A 17,706-nucleotide genomic window follows, 5' to 3' on the forward strand; every position below is an offset into this window, starting at 1 on the left:
TGATTGTGAGCACGAAATTGTTTGTCTCTCTGCGTCCTGCGATTGTTTGGAAACCAATTCAGGTTGTCCCCCGCCTACTGCCTCAAGCCAGCAGGGAAAGGCTCCACATCCCCACGACCCTCGTGAGGATAAGCGGATTAGAAAATGGATCGATGGGTGATATTCATTTATGATAAGATCATCATCATGTTTATTCATTCATTTTCCAATCCGCTTTATCCTCACAAGGGTTGCGGGGGTTGCTGGAGCCTATCCCAGCCGTCATTGGGCAGTTGGCGGGGGACACCCTGAATTAGTTGCAAACCAACGGCAGGGCACACAGAAACGAACAACCATCCACGCTCACACTCACACCTAGGGACAATTTTGAGTGTTCAATCAGCCTGCCATGCATGTTTTTGGAATGTGGGAGGAAACCGGAATACCCGGAGAAAACCCACGCAGGCCCGGGGAGAACATGCAAACTCCACACAGGGAGGCCGGAGCGGGGATTGAACCTCTGCACTGTGAGGTCGAAGCGCTAGCCACTGGACCACAGGGCCACCATCATGTTTATGATTTTCATAATTAAAGGAAACACAACCCTTTATTTGTATAACTTTCTGCCAGTGTTGACATTTTCAAGTGATCACTTCTATAACATTCCTAGAAACTCACAATGTCCCATCACTACTGAGCTATTTTTAGAAGAGACCAGCGGGCTACTAATGTGGTCCTTGGGGGCTCCCTGGCACCCATCGGTACCACACTGGTAACCCCTGTGTTAAATGATCAAGCCTACACATGGGTGTTTTCAGTAAATAAAATGCTTTATACTATTCAATCACATCATGAAAAGGCAAGATAGACATTGTAAATAAAATGTCATTTTAAAACCGATTCAATCTGTGAATGGAAGTTAGAAAGAATGAAGCCCCCTCACCATAGAAGCAACCATTGCACACAAAATCCATTAAAGAAAGCAACATTTTCTTTGTAAAAATTATAATAAAAAAATAGACGATCTTTGATATGAAGCCCAGTAACCTCTTTTTGGGAAGAACTTTTCAAGCTACACAGCAACAGCACCTCTTACCGACAAGGGCGCAAAATTACACCCCAATATATGTCAGCCGAGAGCCCGAGACTGATACGCGTGCCATTGTGCAGTGAGATGACCTCGATATTCATGAACACTTCGACGACTGGAAGTAGGGGCGGACGATGTTGACTCAAAATATCACACTATTTCAAGGAAATTTGCAACCACTACATTTCTGACGTTGAGGGGGTAATTAAAAAACTGAACAATATATCAGTGATTGCTCCTTTGGACCATTATTTTTTAACTTGATTTTTCTCTTCAATTTTTAAGCATGACAAAGTTAGAAACGAAACACAGCACACAACACAAAATAAGAATCAAAACATGGAATAGATGTAAAAATCAAAATAATATAACAGCAGGAGCGCTGGAATCGTTGCGAGTTTTCAACCAAATTAATCAGTTCAGTGATGTAATCTAATACCCTCCCCCCCCGGCCCCTCTTATCCTTTAAACATTGATGTTGTTTTTCTATACAGTGCCACCTGAGAGATCGAAGGTCACAGGCATTCAATTTTGATTTTCAGCCTTGACGCTTACATGCAGTGATTTCTCCAGATTCTCAGAAGCTTTTGATGATATCATGGACTGAAGAGGATGACATCCCTAAATTCCTTGCAATTCCTGTGTCTTATTCACAGGATTGACATTTTTTGAATTCCTCTTTTCGTGGGTTTCAGGAGCTGTAAACTCAAATTATGAACAAATAAACAAATTAATACTTGAAATTAAATCAAATTTAAATTACAGGCCCGCATCGATCATCTATGGAACTTTATCTTTTTGAATGGCATTCTGGAAATAAATAAACTTTTCCCTGACATTAAATTTTTTTGGAAAGGGTTTGTGTGTTTATATGCGAGGCTAAGTCAAAAATGATCCGCACTTTATGCTACAGCGCGAACTTGTGCTTGAATTCGATGCAATTCTCGTCCTTACGAGAAACGTTCTCGTTCTCGCAAGTAATCTGTGTCATTAGGATGTGAAACGTTCTCGTTAGGACGAAAAATTAGTTTGCGTGCATGGGAGACTCTGTAGCGACATTTCGGTTTGTATTTCTGTGTGAACATGAGTTCGGTTTATTTCCTTTTTTTCATGTCACTCAAGTGGCTCCGGAGCGAAATTGGGAATTTTCAATTTTTTGAATACGATTGAATGCAGCATAGCTCGGGGCGTGTTCCACTGCTGAGTCAGGAAGGTAGAGCGCTGAGCAGGTAGAGAGAGAACAATCAGAGACAGAGAACCAGCTCCAGAGTGTAAAACAAAGAAAAATAAATTAAGAGAGATTTAGAGGCCCCACCCTGTCAAGTCTATGGTTCTATTGCCCGACGAGAGCACCACATCAACCAACGCTGAAATTTGACCACAGGTACGAACACTCGGAACTGAGCGTCGTGCACTTTACCTTGGCTTCTGTTCACTTGATGTTGAGAGGTAAAAGCAAACGGTACAAAGTAACGAAAAACGCATTTGTTAAGGTGTCGCGATCGTCATTGTTACTTGTTTTGAATCGTCCCCACCTTATTCAATTAAAAACCAGCGTGTGCATTTCCATCGAAACACGAATGTGATCAAATATACCCAAATATTCTCTGCTGTGTGGAGCAACAAGTGCGTCCTGACAATTCATAGTTGAATTCCGTGTTTTTATACAGTATGTTAATGAATAACAGGAGGTAAATTAAAGTTTACCTGACAAATCCAGATTTGCTGAGTTTGAACGCGGATATAACTGAACTAAGTAGCACCAATGAGTCATTCTCGTGGCTAGCTTTTGACAGCTGGCCCATGCTGTAAATTGTGAAGTCATAGGCCAAAAGTTTGATTGACAGGGGCACCATTTTTTCACCCAACAATAGCAGCAGTGTAGGAATATTTTGGGGGGAATGTTGAAGGGCTGATCAGTAACGAATGTCACTGTCGCTTACTGGTTCTGCCACCTACTTGTTGGTGTTTGCCCCTACAAGCCCAAACACGCTTAGAAAAGGTTTCTCCCCGTTGAGATGTCGCACTTATGCATACATATACTGTAATACAGTATATACAGTAACTGTATATATGCATGTGCAGTAACTGTGTGTGTGTGTGCGTGTTTGTGTGCGTGTGTGTGTGTATCAGTTTCTCCAATGTAGGGACAGGCCTAACACACTGTGTTAGGCCTAACACACAGGCCTAACACAGGCCTAACACAATCTTAACACGTCCTATTCGTGAGAAAACATGAACATGGGCATTAAACACATCAAATATTTAACATATATGAAGCAGTGACTGAGTAAATATGTAAAGCATCTTCTAACGAATAGTAAAGCATCAATTACATTAATCAAGCCATCAGAATGCATTGTTAAGCAAGATCACAATAGATCTTATGTGAATACGGTGCAATCAACATTACATTTGTATAATGCATAGCACATCATTTTATATGGTTTTTCGAATATCACGAAGTCATCAGATGGCTCATCATTCTGTATCATATGCATTGCATTTGTGTGGACTGTCCTAAATTTAAATTGGGTCTGGCGCACTCTAGCGGTCAAATGTGAAATTACTATTTACATCGATTCCAAATTCAGTGGACCAGCTCTACACCCTTAGCAGGGTCCTCGAGGGTATGTGGGAATTCGCCCAACCAGTCTACATGTGTTTTGTGGACTTGGAGAAGGCGTTTGACCGTGTCCCTCGGGGAGTTCTGTGGGGGGTGCTTCGTGGGTATGGGGTACCGAACCCCCTGATACGGGCTGTTCGGTCACTATACCACCGATGTCAGAGTTTGGTTCGCATTGCCGGCAGTAAGTCGGAATCGTTTCCAGTGAGGGTAGGACTCCGCCAAGGCGGCCCTTTGTCGCCGATTCTGTTCATAACCTTTATGGACAGAATTTCTAGGCGCAGCCGAAGCGTTGAGGGGGTCCGTTTTGGCGGCCTCAGTATTGCATCCCTGCTTTTTGCAGATGATGTGGTGCTGTTGGCTCCTTCAAACAGGGCTCTCCAACTCTCACTGGAGCGTTTCGCAGCCGAGTGTGAAGCGGTTGGGATGAAAATCAGCACCTCCAAATCTGAAACCATGGTCCTCAGTCGGAAAAATGTGGAGTGCCCCCTCTGGGTCGGGGGGGAGATCTTGCCCCAAGTGGAGGAGTTTAAGTATCTTGGGGTCTTGTTCACGAGTGAGGGCAGGAGGGAGCCAGAGATTGACAGGCGGATCGGTGCAGCGTCTGCTGTGATGCGGACGTTGTATCGGTCTGTCGTGGTGAAGAAGGAGCTGAGCCAAAGGGCGAAGCTCTCAATTTACCGGTCGATCTACGTTCCAACCCTCATCTATGGTCACGAGCTTTGGGTCGTGACCGAAAGAACGAGATCCCGGATACAAGCGGCCGAAATGAGTTTTCTCCGCAGGGTGTCCGGGCTCTCCCTTAGAGATAAGGTGAGAAGCTCGGTCATCCGGGAGGGGCTCAGAGTCGAGCCGCTTCTCCTCCACATCGAGAGGAGCCAAATGAGGTGGCTTGGGCATCTGATTCGGATGCCTCCTGAACGCCTCCCTGGTGAGGTGTTCCGGGCATGTCCCACCGGGAGGAGACCCAGAGGAAGACCCAGGACACGCTGGAGAGACTATGTCACCCAGCTGGCCTGGGAACGCCTCGGGATCCCCCGGGGAGAGCTGGAAGAAATAGCTAGGGAGAGGGAAGTCTGGGCTTCCCTGCTAAAGCTGTTGCCCCCGCGACCCGGCCCCGGATAAGCGGTAGAAGATGGATGGATGGATGGATGGATCTATTCCAAATTCAAATTGAGGGGGCGACCTATTCCTGGTAGTTAACTCATTAATTTAATTCACAGTAAGTGTGGGTGTGTGTATATGTATGTCTTTATGGATGTACACATTTTTAGAGTGTAATCTACCATCAGTGGCTTTATTCTTTCAATTTTGTTTTAACAATCTTGTTCTCAGCAATAGTGGCTATAAACTCCGGTGTCATATCTAATTTATTTACCTTACAGCGGTCTAAACTCACCTTTTGTTGCACTGTTGAGCCCAACTTTTTTCTAGGTTGCACCAGTGCTAAAGTTAGTTACACCAAAATATTTGACCGCATCACATTAACAAAGCTGTAAATGGAATGGAAAATGGAAATTCACTTCCTGAACAATTTAAAAAAAAAGCCCTAATTTTACAAATCTAACAGCAACATTGCAGGCATACTGCATGTGGGACTGCGAGGCGGCCCGGTGATCGAGCGGTTAGAGCATCAACCTCATGATGCATTCGATCCTGGCTGCATGTTCTCCCCGTGCCTGCGTGGGTTTTCTCCGGGTACTCCGGTTTGCTCCCACATTCCAAAAACATGCATGGCAGGCTGATTGAACACTCTAAATCAGGGGTCGGCAACCCAAAATGTTGAAAGAGCCATATAGGCCAAAACGCAAAAAAAAATATGTCTGGAGCCGCAAAAAAATAAAAGCCTTCTATAAAACTTACAAAGAAGGAAACACATGCTGTATGTATATAGGAGACTGGACTGTCTCCGAATTGTTTATGCTATTCATTCCTTTGTTGTGTGTTCACAAACGCCCCCATAGAATTTATTTTGTGATTTCCTCGCTTGATTTTCTGTTTTGGTGCATTATTTTCGCTTTTCTTAGTGCCATTGAAGTGAACATTAATTTCACTTGTCTGTGTTTGTCGAGACTGTTAAAAGCATAAATAAAGTGTACGTTTTAAAAAACCAACACCACAGCTCTCCTTTTTTCAGAGCTGCAACATGTATCTATATCTATATGAGCTATACCTACCGCGATCGACCTGCGCATACACAACGCACTTGTCTACCTACCTTCGTCGAGATCTGACGCGGAGGCATGGGACGCACTTTTGTAGCTCACGTGTACCGTCTTAAAAATGCTTTTCACGGCCCTCCAGATTCTCTTTGCCAGTACCCTCTGTGAATTGTACATGAAACGCCATTTGTTTGTTTGTTTATTTATTTATTTATTTGCAACAGCTACCTGCCTTGCATCCCGCCCTGCTAAAAGAAACGTGTGTCGCAGGCTATGACGCACATATTTGTTGAGAGAAACGTTGAAATGTAATATTTATTCTACACATTTTATAGCATTGGGAAACATTCAGAACATGTGTGTCATGCTTTTACTCCGACAGAAACCATATATTTAAAACAAAAAAATGAATTTCCCACATCTTTTTCCATTTTCAAACATTTTTATAAAGCTCCAGGGAGCATGCGGCTCTGGAGCAGCGTGTTGCCGACCCCTGCTCTAAATATTGCCCTTAGGTGTGAATGTGAGCGTGGATGGTTGTTCATCTGTATGCCCCCAGCAATTGGCTTGCAACCGTTTCAGGGTGTCCCCCGCCTACTGCCCGAAGACGGCTGGGATAGGCTCCAGCACCCCGTCCCGCCCTTGCCCCCGACCCTTGTGAGGATAAAGCGGATCAGAAAATGGATGGATGAATGATGGATGGATACACTGTTTACGTTGCCTGCGAGACAACAATCTACAGAGATCCCCATGTTGGTTATGCTTTCTTGTCCTGGATGTTGTAAATGCGTTGAAAACTTGTGAGAACTAGTTAGTTGATATTGTAATCCAATGTCGATTAAGTCCACATGATTACATCACCCAGCAATTAGAGTGCAAGAGAGCAAGTAGAGAAACGAGAAAAAGGCGTCCTATCTTTCCGTGGGCTACATGAAACCGCCACCCTCAAGGTGGGGCCACAACAGTTGGGAGCCTTGGCTGAGAATCTCATTCAACTGAATGGGACCTAGTCAGGGGTGCATGTGCTCATTAACATTTATTACTATGATTTAGAGCTGATAGCTTTTAGGCGTTTATATCGCTTGGCGTTTATATCGCTTCTGAATTTCCTTTTATATTTTTTTGTCCTATTTTTCCCCATTTTAATGCTCTCATCAACGTGGAATCATGAATCAGTTTTCTATGTGCAAAATACAAATATTTACTGAAATAACAATTTCGATGTTCAATTTTACATGAACATTTTTCACTTGGAGCAGTTATTCACACATAATCTCTCACACAATATTACTGTCCATCAACAACAGTGAAAAAAATATTTTGTCACACAACAGCTGCTTTAACAGCTCTTTTTATGGAATCAAAACGGAGCAATATAACATTATAAAGTGCGCATCTAAGGTAAACTAGCACTCAGCCTATAGTGGATTTAAGCTATGGTTGCATACTTCGTTTTTCTCAAGTTTGCTTTGAACACAGCAGTCAGGCTATGTTGATTCTGTTGGTCCTTCTTGCGTGGAAGTCTCTCTCTGGTTTTGTGTAGACATCATTTCGGATGACTACATTTGGTTCGATGACAACACTGGAGACTTTTTATTTTCAGTGTGTTTGCTAGGTCGCTACCACTGCACCGCTGAACCTTCAACGTGCCTCAGCGCACCGTCACTGTCAGACGAACACAGAGAAGCTCCACCCGCTTTATTTATATGGCCACGGAACACTGTAACCTTCCACACAAAATAGTTCCAAACAAGTAACAATCGCGTCAGTGGCATACATCATATTCGACAGGCTACCAGCTCTTTATTCACCAGAGGCTCATCAACCTCGTCTCTTATTTCTCTCCCGAAACAGTGTCTTCTCCCGCTTGGTGTACCTTCTCCGCTACGTGCAATCTCTGTACACAGCTTGTAATGGAGGCTCTCACTGGCAATCCGTAGTGGAGTCGTTAGATGCAATGCGAATGATTCAAGCTTGAGTCAAGCTGTGGACAATGTTGACAGGCTTGCATGCAGAACCCATACATTTACTGTGGCTTCAGCAAATTTGTTCTTCGTCGTGTTATCCATTTTCTTCGCTTTGAAATGATCCATAGCTGTCTGTCTGAGACGAGGGGGCGGAGTACTCACGTCAGCTGGCCATTCAGTGGTATTTCAGACTCGATGTGCTAAGATGATAGCTCAGTTTACGACTGCAAAACATACAGGTAACTTTGGTCTTGTCAGTGGAACCATCTGGCAACTTTTTAAAAGTAAACTTTCCATTCATAAACTCTTTAAGTATCCGTATTCGGTGTCTCGCGCTGCCGTGGCTGGTAAAACAAACGTGCGTGGACCTGTGCAGCGCGCTTGTTGTTTTGTTTCTGGTTTATTTATAGAGCAACGTAACATCCGCTATGACGTGTGCTGCGTTAATCTCGCGAGAAAAAATGTAATCCCGTTAAAATTCATTTAAATTAATGCCAATGAAAACGCGCTAAACTGACAGCCCTACTATTATTTTATTTTTTTACCCCAAGCTTTAATATTTAATATTTTGCGAGTTGAGGAGAATTTGGGTGGTTGTACCTATACAACCTCAATTTCTTTTTCAGTCGCTCAATATAGCTCTGCGTTGACTAACTAGTGACATTGGCTAAAATGTGCTATGTCGTCATGGCTTTGCACACTTCCCTGATATTTTCCGTACTATAAGGTGCACGTAAAAATATCCAATTTTCTCAAAAGTCGACAGTGCACCTGAATGTAAGGAGCCTGTAGCTCTCTCTTCCCCACTGAGTTGTTCCCCTGTTAGTGTTCCTATACCATCCAATGTTGATTATTAGCAGGAACCAATTGTAACCTAAAAGGGTTCTGCCCAACACGAATTGACATGTGCAGTCGCCAAAACACACTCAAACAAACAACAACTACTTTGTGAGCTCTGCGGAGCCATTATGAAACAAAGATAATACCACAAGCATAGTTAACTATTGACTAAACCAGGGGTGGCCACCCCGCGGCTCGCGAGCTGCATGCGGCTCCCGGGCTTTCACACAACAATTGTCAAACACTTCGGCGATGGCGCTGCCATTAAAACAACGGCGCTTAATACATAGAACAGGGATGCCCATTACGTCGATCCTGATCGACCGGTAGATCTAAGACAGGTCCCAAGGAGGAGGAGTGTAGAGGAGAAAAAATCAAACAAACAACCATTTGTGTGTCTTTGTACATGTTTGTAATATATTTTCTGTGTTCATGTACGCTGCACCCTAATCATCCTATCAGTCTCATTTTCACAAAAAAAATATTTATAAAATAAAATAAAGCAGGTAAATCTTGGAAACTATGGTGGCGCGTGGTTACGTCACCGGAAGTTGTTAGCGCTCAGCAGTCTGCAATTGCAGCTTGTGATCAGAACTGTTGTGCTATATCTTTTATCGTCATTGTTCTCATTCAGAGTTTGCTTCGTGTACAATTCACCGAGGGCACGGGCAAAGAATAGGAATCTAGGAGGGCCCAGGGAAACACTTTAAAACGGGAAGTGTGAGCTACGATAGTTAACAGGCTGGAAAAGTGCATCGCATGCCTCCGTGTCAGGCTGTTTCTCATCAGTGCGTGTGTGTGCGTGTGTGTGTGTGTGTGTGTGTGTGTGTGTGTGTGTGTGTGTGTGTGTGTGTGTGTGTGTGAAGCAGTTATAGGTGAAAGAGGAGAGGATCAAAGTGTCCTTTCACCAGTGGATCAGGGACGTCATGCTGAAATATGCACACATATGCTACAATCTAAGTTTTGAAAGCAAACACGAAGCTTTAGCGTCCATTGACAAAAAGAGATTTGCTCACATCTCCTGTCCCACGTAATCCGCTTCAATTCAAAGCCGCGACTCCCAGTTCCACATACGCATCGGCGCTCTGCGCTGACGCTCCTTTCTTCTCATCGTCGGTTCCTGAAGCCATGCATCCATCCAGCCGCAGACCGTCCAACAGCACCGACCTCTCCGCTGAACAAAGCGGGACTGTGAAAAATGCTGCCCATTCCAGGTGCAAAAAAAACCCACAAGCGCCCCGGAACTGTCCAGCAATGACTGTCAAATGGCACTGACATTCCTCCCAATCAAAAACAGTACTGGTATACCGTGCTGCCGAGAAGGCGCAACCACCAAGCACCGAGTCTCCTCCTTGATGAATGTCATGGCCAAAAAATGCTGAAAAAGAATCCACATCTGGTCCACACGACGCAAAAACAACAAAAAAGAACCCGCAAAAAAAACAAAAACAAGGCTAATGAGAGCCATCAGGCGCCATCTTGGACTTCTTGTTATGATTGCGTATTTGCATAAATAAGGCAGCAACACCTTTTTGGTCTGTGTCACTACCTTGCACGGCTGCTGCCGCTGTTGATTCTTCGCAAGTTTGTTGCCGTTTGTGATGCCATAGTCTTGTTCCTGTAATGTTTCATTCGGTATTTGTAAGACTTTACATGGCTACCATCTTGTCAAGACCATCTCCTTTATTGCAAATTCCAATCTTTCTACTGAAACAAGCGCATTGCTTCGCCTTAAAAATTTCTTTCTTCACCTTCCTGATCTATGATGATCTATTATAATCTAAACTGCGTGCTGAACTTAATTCTCCGGCGCCGACCAGAGATGACATACATGAGAGAAAAACGAAAGATTACTAAAACTAACATCCAAACCTGAATAAAAAATAAAGGGCCATTGTGAATTGAGTGGAAAATTTTGTTACTTACATCAATTCAATCGATCAAAAATAATGGTCGAGTGCCTATTGATGTAACTTGGACGAGGGCAGAAACATTAAATCTATGTTTTGTTCCACCCCAAATGTATATAGGGGTGTTCACACGGCAAGATTTGCTCCGGTGCTACGCCAGCGCTGCGCCAGTAGAGCGTTCACACGTGCAAATTAGCTCCGGCGTAGCCCCGGAAAACAGCTTACACCGGAGCAAATTTGATCCACCTCAGGGAGGTGGTTTAAAAATTTGCTCCAGAGCAAATGCTCGTTTGCGAAGCAGCACCGATGTAAATTTGCACGTGTGAACTCTCCACTTTGCTCCAGAGCAAATGCTCGAGAAGAGTTGATTACGTACGGCGAGAATGCGTTGCTTTCGTGCTCTGTCGGACTTCCGTCATGTGTTTGTTTAATAACAACACAAGACATGGTTGGTAACAGTCGCAAGCACCTCTTGGGTTATACCATCTCAACTAAAACAGGGGGGCGGGGGGGGGGGAATAGTCCCCAAACGTCACCTTTCCTTTTGTAGGAGACTGAACTGTCTCGGAGTTGTTTGTGTAGTTTGTTTCTTTGTTGCGTGTTGACAACCCCCCGCCCCTCATATAATTTATTTTGTGATTTCCTCTCTTGATTTTCTGTTTGTCGCATTATATGTTTGCTTTTCTGAGTGTCATTGAAGTCATTGTTGATTTACGTTTTCGGGGGCGGTCACTCTCGAGCAGAAGGCACGGAGACCGAGAAGGAGAAGGATGTGCCTGTACAGTAGTTGCTTGAGTTGTGTATCAGTTAAAAATAACTAACACGACAGCTCTGTTTTCTGTCGTTTTGCTCCGCTGCAGAAACTGCCGTGTGACCGCAAGTGGAGCTGCACCGACGCTGCGCCGGTGCTGACACGCTCAGCGGCTTTGTACGTGTGACCGCTCCACAAAATTTGCTCCGGTGTAAAATATATCGGTGCAAAATACATCGGTGAAGCGCCGGAGCAAATGTGTGCCGTGTGAACACCCCTTATGTAAATGTATATGTGCACTATATAAATATGTATATGTACTGTATGTGACCAGACTTCCTTCAAGTGCCACTTCTCTGCAAACAGGGTTCATGTGTGTTTTATTTCACAGTTGATCATGAGACGGAGTGCTGCTTACCACGGTCTCTGGCTGACCTTCCTGTGTGTGGTGGTCTGGGGTGGCGCCGCGTCAGCTTTCAGGATCTGTGCCTGCAATGTGCACAAGCTCGACTCTCAGAAGGCGTCACACAAGAGACTGCTGCACACGCTTACACGGGTACCTTCCAGTTGCACATCAACACACATGCACACACACGTTACTTGCAGTCTTACTTTGTATGTGCTCAAAATTGTGCATGTGTATAGATCACTTCTCGCTGTGACGTCACATTCCTCCAGGGAGTGATGGCTTCTGATGGCTCCTTTGTCAAAATGCTGCTGGCATCACTCGACAGGTATAGTGGAAGGTACTGTTTTAAGCCAGACTGACTTGGACTACGACTAACTGCTGTCACATTCCTTTCTATAAGTTAGTGGTGTGAGCCTCATATTGTGGGCCTTGCTTTACCCCTCTTAATTTGTCCATATTGAAAAGAAATTCTCCACTCATGCACGCAGCACTTCTGCATTTGCTGTAAGGTGGTGTTTTAGCTTCAGGTTGGCAGGTAAACAAATGGTGACAAACAAGGACAGAATCAAACTTGTCATTGTTCTCGCTGTCTGCTGGAATTAATTAGGTACCGTAAAAAATGTATGAATTTCTCCACGAATGTGACCTATTAGACCGAACTTGAGTTCAGCTATTCTTGCAATCCAATGACATCCAATTGCACTTTTTGCTGATGAGTGTGAATCCGTGCCAGGCGGCACAAATGACACGTTCGGGCGACACAAATGAGTGGATGCAAGCACATTCGCGCAAGTACAGAAACACACAGATGGCGTCAACACAGCCAATCTGCATTAAGAATGTATTTGCCGTAATGTCTGGACTATAGAGCGCACCTGATTATACATTTTTGAAGGGAGTAACATTTTGTACACGCATAAACCGCACCTGTCTATAAGCCACAACTGCCCACATTTTACAGACATACTGTATTTTACAGAGGTATTTACAAAGGAAGGTGGTACACAGAAAGCGCTTTCAAAGTTACATACCTTAACTTTCCTTTCTAAATGGTGCCCTGTAACGCGGCAGCACCACGGCAGTAAAACAGCACTAACGGGGCTAGTTAAAAAAAAAAAAAGTCACTGTTCGCTGTCAAGTAATGCTTTTTTTCAATGAAAAAAATCCTCGCTTGCGGTAACATTCGGTCAACCATTCCTTCACTAGGCTTTCTACCATCCACGCGTTCCTGTCAACTTTCACGACAATGTCTTTCGGGAGTTTTTTTTTGGCATAGTAATCCTTGGTGGATGCAGTGCAGCCCAAAACACAGGTAAAATGCATCCTCTAACGGCCAATTGCTTTCAGTGTGACAGATGTCTTCCTCGACATACATGTCAATATCACTCTTAAATTTTCTGCTCGAGCGCTCCATGGCGGCCTTTAGAAAAATCTTTATATAGGCCGCTTCATTAAATAAGCCGCAGAGTTGAAAGTGTGTGATAAAAGTCGCATCTTCTAGTCCAGAAACGACTATATTTGGTCATGCACTTGGCAAATAAACACGTCATGTGTATGTACCTGCAAGGTGGCATGGAGACACAATGTAGGACAAAGTAATTATTGTGGTCTGTGGGCGCAGCCAGCTATGATATATTGGCAGAAACCGAGATACAAAGAAGCATGTTTGGTGAATGGGGAACGAGGAAGGTGGCGTATTTGGTAGGTGTGACAACTTATTTACGGCTGTTGAACTATGAACTTATATCAATAGCATTTAGCATCAGCCAAAGTCACTGTGTAAAAATAAATAAATAAATAAATAAAAAGGTTGAAGAAATAGTTAAATAGCTGGACATATCGGTTGGCAGACCGTAATGTTGGCTGGAGGAGCACTTGTCTTTAAAAAGTAAAAATTTGTGATTGGATCTCGAACGCTATCAGCACGGAAATCTCTAATACAGTGGTACCTCTACTTATGAAATTAATTGGTTCTGGAAGAAATTTCTTAACTGGAAAATGTTGTAAGTAGACATGCGTTTTGTATGTAAATGCAGGCCTGAGGATTTCAGAAAAGAACAGAAACTCTTTTTCGGTTCCGTTAGATTACCCAATAGGAAAACACAAACTAATTTTGGGTTCCGTAATCGTTCATCATGGGAACCCATTTTTCTATTTTGACTGATATTCACAATCAAGAATTCAAAAGTATAATATTTAAAGGGTAAATGTTTGAAAACTATGCATGAACAATGAACATAATTACATCAGCAGTTGCATACTCCAGGTTTATTCAATAAAATAAATGGATTTTTCCAAATATGTTGTTTACACTTTTATTGTACTCATATGGCATCATGAATACAGCATACCACAAAATCTGGATATATACCATGGGCCACAAGTAAACCTGACACTGTTAACATGATTATGTGTCTGTACTATTTATGGAAATAAATATAATATCAATGGCTACTCACCCCCTTTATTAATACAAAAGCATGTCTTAGGAATTGAATGATTACAATCATGTGATGAATCTTTTAAAAAATGACCTTATTACTATATATAGACTTGTAGTATTGATATGGCTTGACATCCTCTTTGCAACCCCAAGACAATACACTGTGTAATCTACTGTCAATTTGACCAAAGAATCTACCACATATCATCGTTAGGCCTACCGACAGTTGACATTAGTATTACTACACCTTGTGACGAATGTTTTATTCATAAAGTTACCATGTCTACAAATAGTAAATTTGGGAATAACAGACTCCATCCATCCATCCATCCATCCATCTTCTACCGCTTACCCGGGTCGCGGGGGCAACAGCTTTAGCAGGGAAGCCCAGACTTCCCTCTCCCTAGCTACTTCTTCCAGCTCTCCCCGGGGGATCCCGAGGCGTTCCCAGGCCAGCTGGGTGACATAGTCTCTCCAGCGTGTCCTGGGTCTTCCTCGGGGTCTCCTCCCGGTGGGACATGCCCGGAACACCTCACCAGGGAGGCGCTCAGGAGGCATCCGAATCAGATGCCCGAGCCACCTCATCTGGCTCCTCTCGATGTGGAGGAGAAGCGGCTCGACTCTGAGCCCCTCTCGGATGACCGAGCTTCTCACCTTATCTCTAAGGGAGAGCCCGGACACCCTGCGGAGAAAACTCATTTCGGCCGCTTGTATCCGGGATCTCGTTCTTTCGGTCACGACCCATAGCTCGTGACCATAGATGAGGGTTGGAACGTAGATCGACCGGTAAATTGAGAGCTTCGCCCTTTGGCTCAGCTCCTTCTTCACCACGACAGACCGATACAACGTCCGCATCACAGCAGACGCTGCACCGATCCGCCTGTCGATCTCCCGCTCCCTCCCGCCCCCACTCGTGAACAAGACCCCAAGATACTTGAACTCCTCCACTTGGGGCAAGATCTCCTCCCCGACCCGGAGGGGGCACTCCACCCTTTTCCGACTGAGGACCATGGTTTCAGATTTGGAAGTGCTGATCTTCATCCCAACCGCTTCACACTCGGCTGCGAAACGCTCCAGTGAGAGTTGGAGAGCCCTGTTTGAAGGAGCCAACAGCACCACATCATCTGCAAAAAGCAGGGATGCAATACTGAGGCCCCCAAAATGGACCCCCTCAACGCTTCGGCTGCGCCTAGAAATTCGACGACAAAGGGCAGCCTTGGCGGAGTCCTACCCCCACTGGAAACGATTCCGACTTACTGCCGGCAATGCGAACCAAACTCTGACATCGGTGGTATAGTGACCGAACAGCCCGTATCAGGGGGTTCGGTATCCCATACCCACAAAGCACCCCCCACAGAACTCCCCGAGGGACACGGTCAAACGCCTTCTCCAAGTCCACAAAACACATGTAGACTGGTTGGGCGAATTCCCACATACCCTCGAGGACCCTGCTAAGGGTGTAGAGCTGGTCCACTGTTCCACGGTCGGGACGAAAACCACACTGCTCCTCCTCAATCTGAGGCTCGACTTCCTGATGGACCCTCCTCTCCAGCACCCCTGAATAGACCTTACTAGGGAGGCTGAGGAGTGTGATCCCTCTGTAGTTGGAACACACCCTCCGGTCCCCCTTTTTAAAAAGAGGGACGACCACCCCGGTCTGCCAATCCAGAGGCACTCTCCCTGTTGACCACGCGATGTTGCAGAGGCGTGTCAACCAGGACAGCCCCACAACATCCAGAGCCTTGAGGAACTCTGGGCGGATCTCATCCACCCCTGGGGCCTTGCCACCGAGGAGCTTTTTAACCACATCGGTGACTTCAACCACAGAGATAAGAGAGCCCACCTCAGGGTCCTCAGACTCTGCTTCCTCCAAGGAAGGCGTGTTGGTGGAGTTGAGGAGGTCTTCGAAGTACTCTGCCCACCGGTTCACAACGTCCCGAGTCGAAGTCAGCAGCGCCCCATCCCCACTGTACACAGTGTTAGTGGTGCACTGCTTCCCCCTCCTGAGACGTCGGATGGTGGACCAGAATTTCCTCTAAGCCGTCCGGAAGTCGGCTTCCATGGCCTCACCGGACTCTTCCCACGCTTGGGTTTTTGCCTCGGCGACCACCGAAGCTGCGATCCGCTTGGCCAGTCGATACCCGTCAGCTGCCTCTGGGGTCCCACAGGCCATAAAGGCTCGATAGGACTCCTTCTTCAGCTTGACGGCATCCCTTACTGCTGGTGTCCACCAGCGAGTACGGGGGTTGCCGCCACGACAGGCACCAACCACCTTACGGCCACAACTCAGATTGGCCGCCTCAACAATAGAGGCACGGAACATGGTCCACTCGGGCTCAATGTCCCCCGCCTCTCCCGGAACATGGGAAAAGCTCTGTCGGAGGTGGGAGTTGAAACTCCTTCTGACAGGGGATTCCGCCAGACGCTCCCAACAAACCCTCACAATACGTTTGGGTCTGCCAGGACGGACCGGCATCTTTCCCCACCATCGGAGCCTACTCACCACCAGGTGGTGATCAGTTGACAGCTCCGCCCCTCTCTTCACCCGAGTGTCCAAAACATGCGGCCGCAAATCCGATGATACAACCACAAAGTCGATCATCGAACTACGGCCTAGGGTGTCCTGGTGCCAAGTGCACATATGGACACCCTTATGTTGAACAAGGTGTTCGTTATGGACAGTCCGTGACGAGCACAGAAGTCCAATAACAAAACACCACTCGAGTTCTGATCGGGGGGGGGGGGGCGTTCCTCCCAATTACGCCCCTCCAGGTCTCACTGTCATTGCCCACGTGAGCATTGAAGTCCCCCAGCAGAACAAGGGAGTCCCCAGCAGGAGTACTCTCCAGCACACCCTCCAAAGACTCCAAAAAGGGTGGGTATGCTGAGCTGCTGTTGGGTGCATATGCACAAACAACAGTCAGGACCCGTCCCCCCACCCGAAGGCGGAGGGAGGCAACCCTCTCGTCTACCGGTGTGAACCCCAATGTACAGGCACTGAGCCGGGGGGCAATGAGCATGCCCACACCTGCTCTGCGCCTCTCACCGTGAGCAACTCCAGAGTGGAAGAGAGTCTAACCCCTCTCGAGAGAACTGGTACCAGAACCCAGGCTGTGTGTGGAGGCAAGTCCGACTATATCCAGTCGGAACTTCTCTGCCTCACACACCAGCTCGGGCTCCTTCCCTGCCAGAGAGGTGACATTCCATGTCCCAAGAGCTAGCTTCTGCAGCCGAGGATCGGACCGCCAGGGTCCCCACCTTTGGCTGCCGCCCAGCTCGCATTGCACCCGACCCCTTTGACCCCTCCCACGGGTGGTGAGACCATGAGAAGGGGGACCCACGTTGCCTCTTCGGGCTGAACCCGGCCGGGCCCCATGGGTGTAGGCCCGGCCACCAGGCGCTCGCCAACGAGCCCCACCTCCAGGCCTGGCTCCAGAGGGGGGCCCCGGTGACCCGCGTCCGGGCAAGGGAAACTGAGTGCCATTGATTTTATTTATCATAAGGGGTTTTATGAGTCGTGCTTTGTCTG

The 17,706-nt window shown here is 46.1% G+C and overlaps 1 protein-coding gene across 4 annotated transcripts in view; it reads left to right on the forward strand.

Annotated features, from left to right (window-relative positions):
* The first annotated feature begins 2,283 nt into the window (after positions 1-2,283).
* The window catches only part of LOC147211490 (deoxyribonuclease-1-like 2), a 34,691-nt gene continuing 19,268 nt past the window's right edge, over positions 2,284-17,706 (forward strand). For 2 of the 4 annotated variants that reach the window (XM_086127614.1, XM_086127641.1), the window contains exons 1-4: positions 2,284-2,453; positions 11,435-11,502; positions 11,717-11,881; positions 11,971-12,059. In XM_086127614.1, coding sequence (XP_085983740.1) covers positions 11,723-11,881; positions 11,971-12,059 — 248 coding nt within the window. In that variant the 5' untranslated portion in view covers positions 2,284-2,453; positions 11,435-11,502; positions 11,717-11,722. Of the gene's footprint in view, positions 2,454-11,434; positions 11,503-11,716; positions 11,882-11,970; positions 12,072-17,706 lie in introns of all 4 variants that reach the window. The other 2 variants (XM_086127631.1, XM_086127622.1) reach the window with 2 other exon arrangements.

The sequence above is a fragment of the Hippocampus guttulatus genome, chromosome 1 (assembly GCF_054856545.1).
Source record: "Hippocampus guttulatus isolate MCC_2025c chromosome 1, RoL_Hgut_1.0, whole genome shotgun sequence".
Classification (NCBI taxonomy): Eukaryota; Metazoa; Chordata; class Actinopteri; order Syngnathiformes; family Syngnathidae; genus Hippocampus; species Hippocampus guttulatus.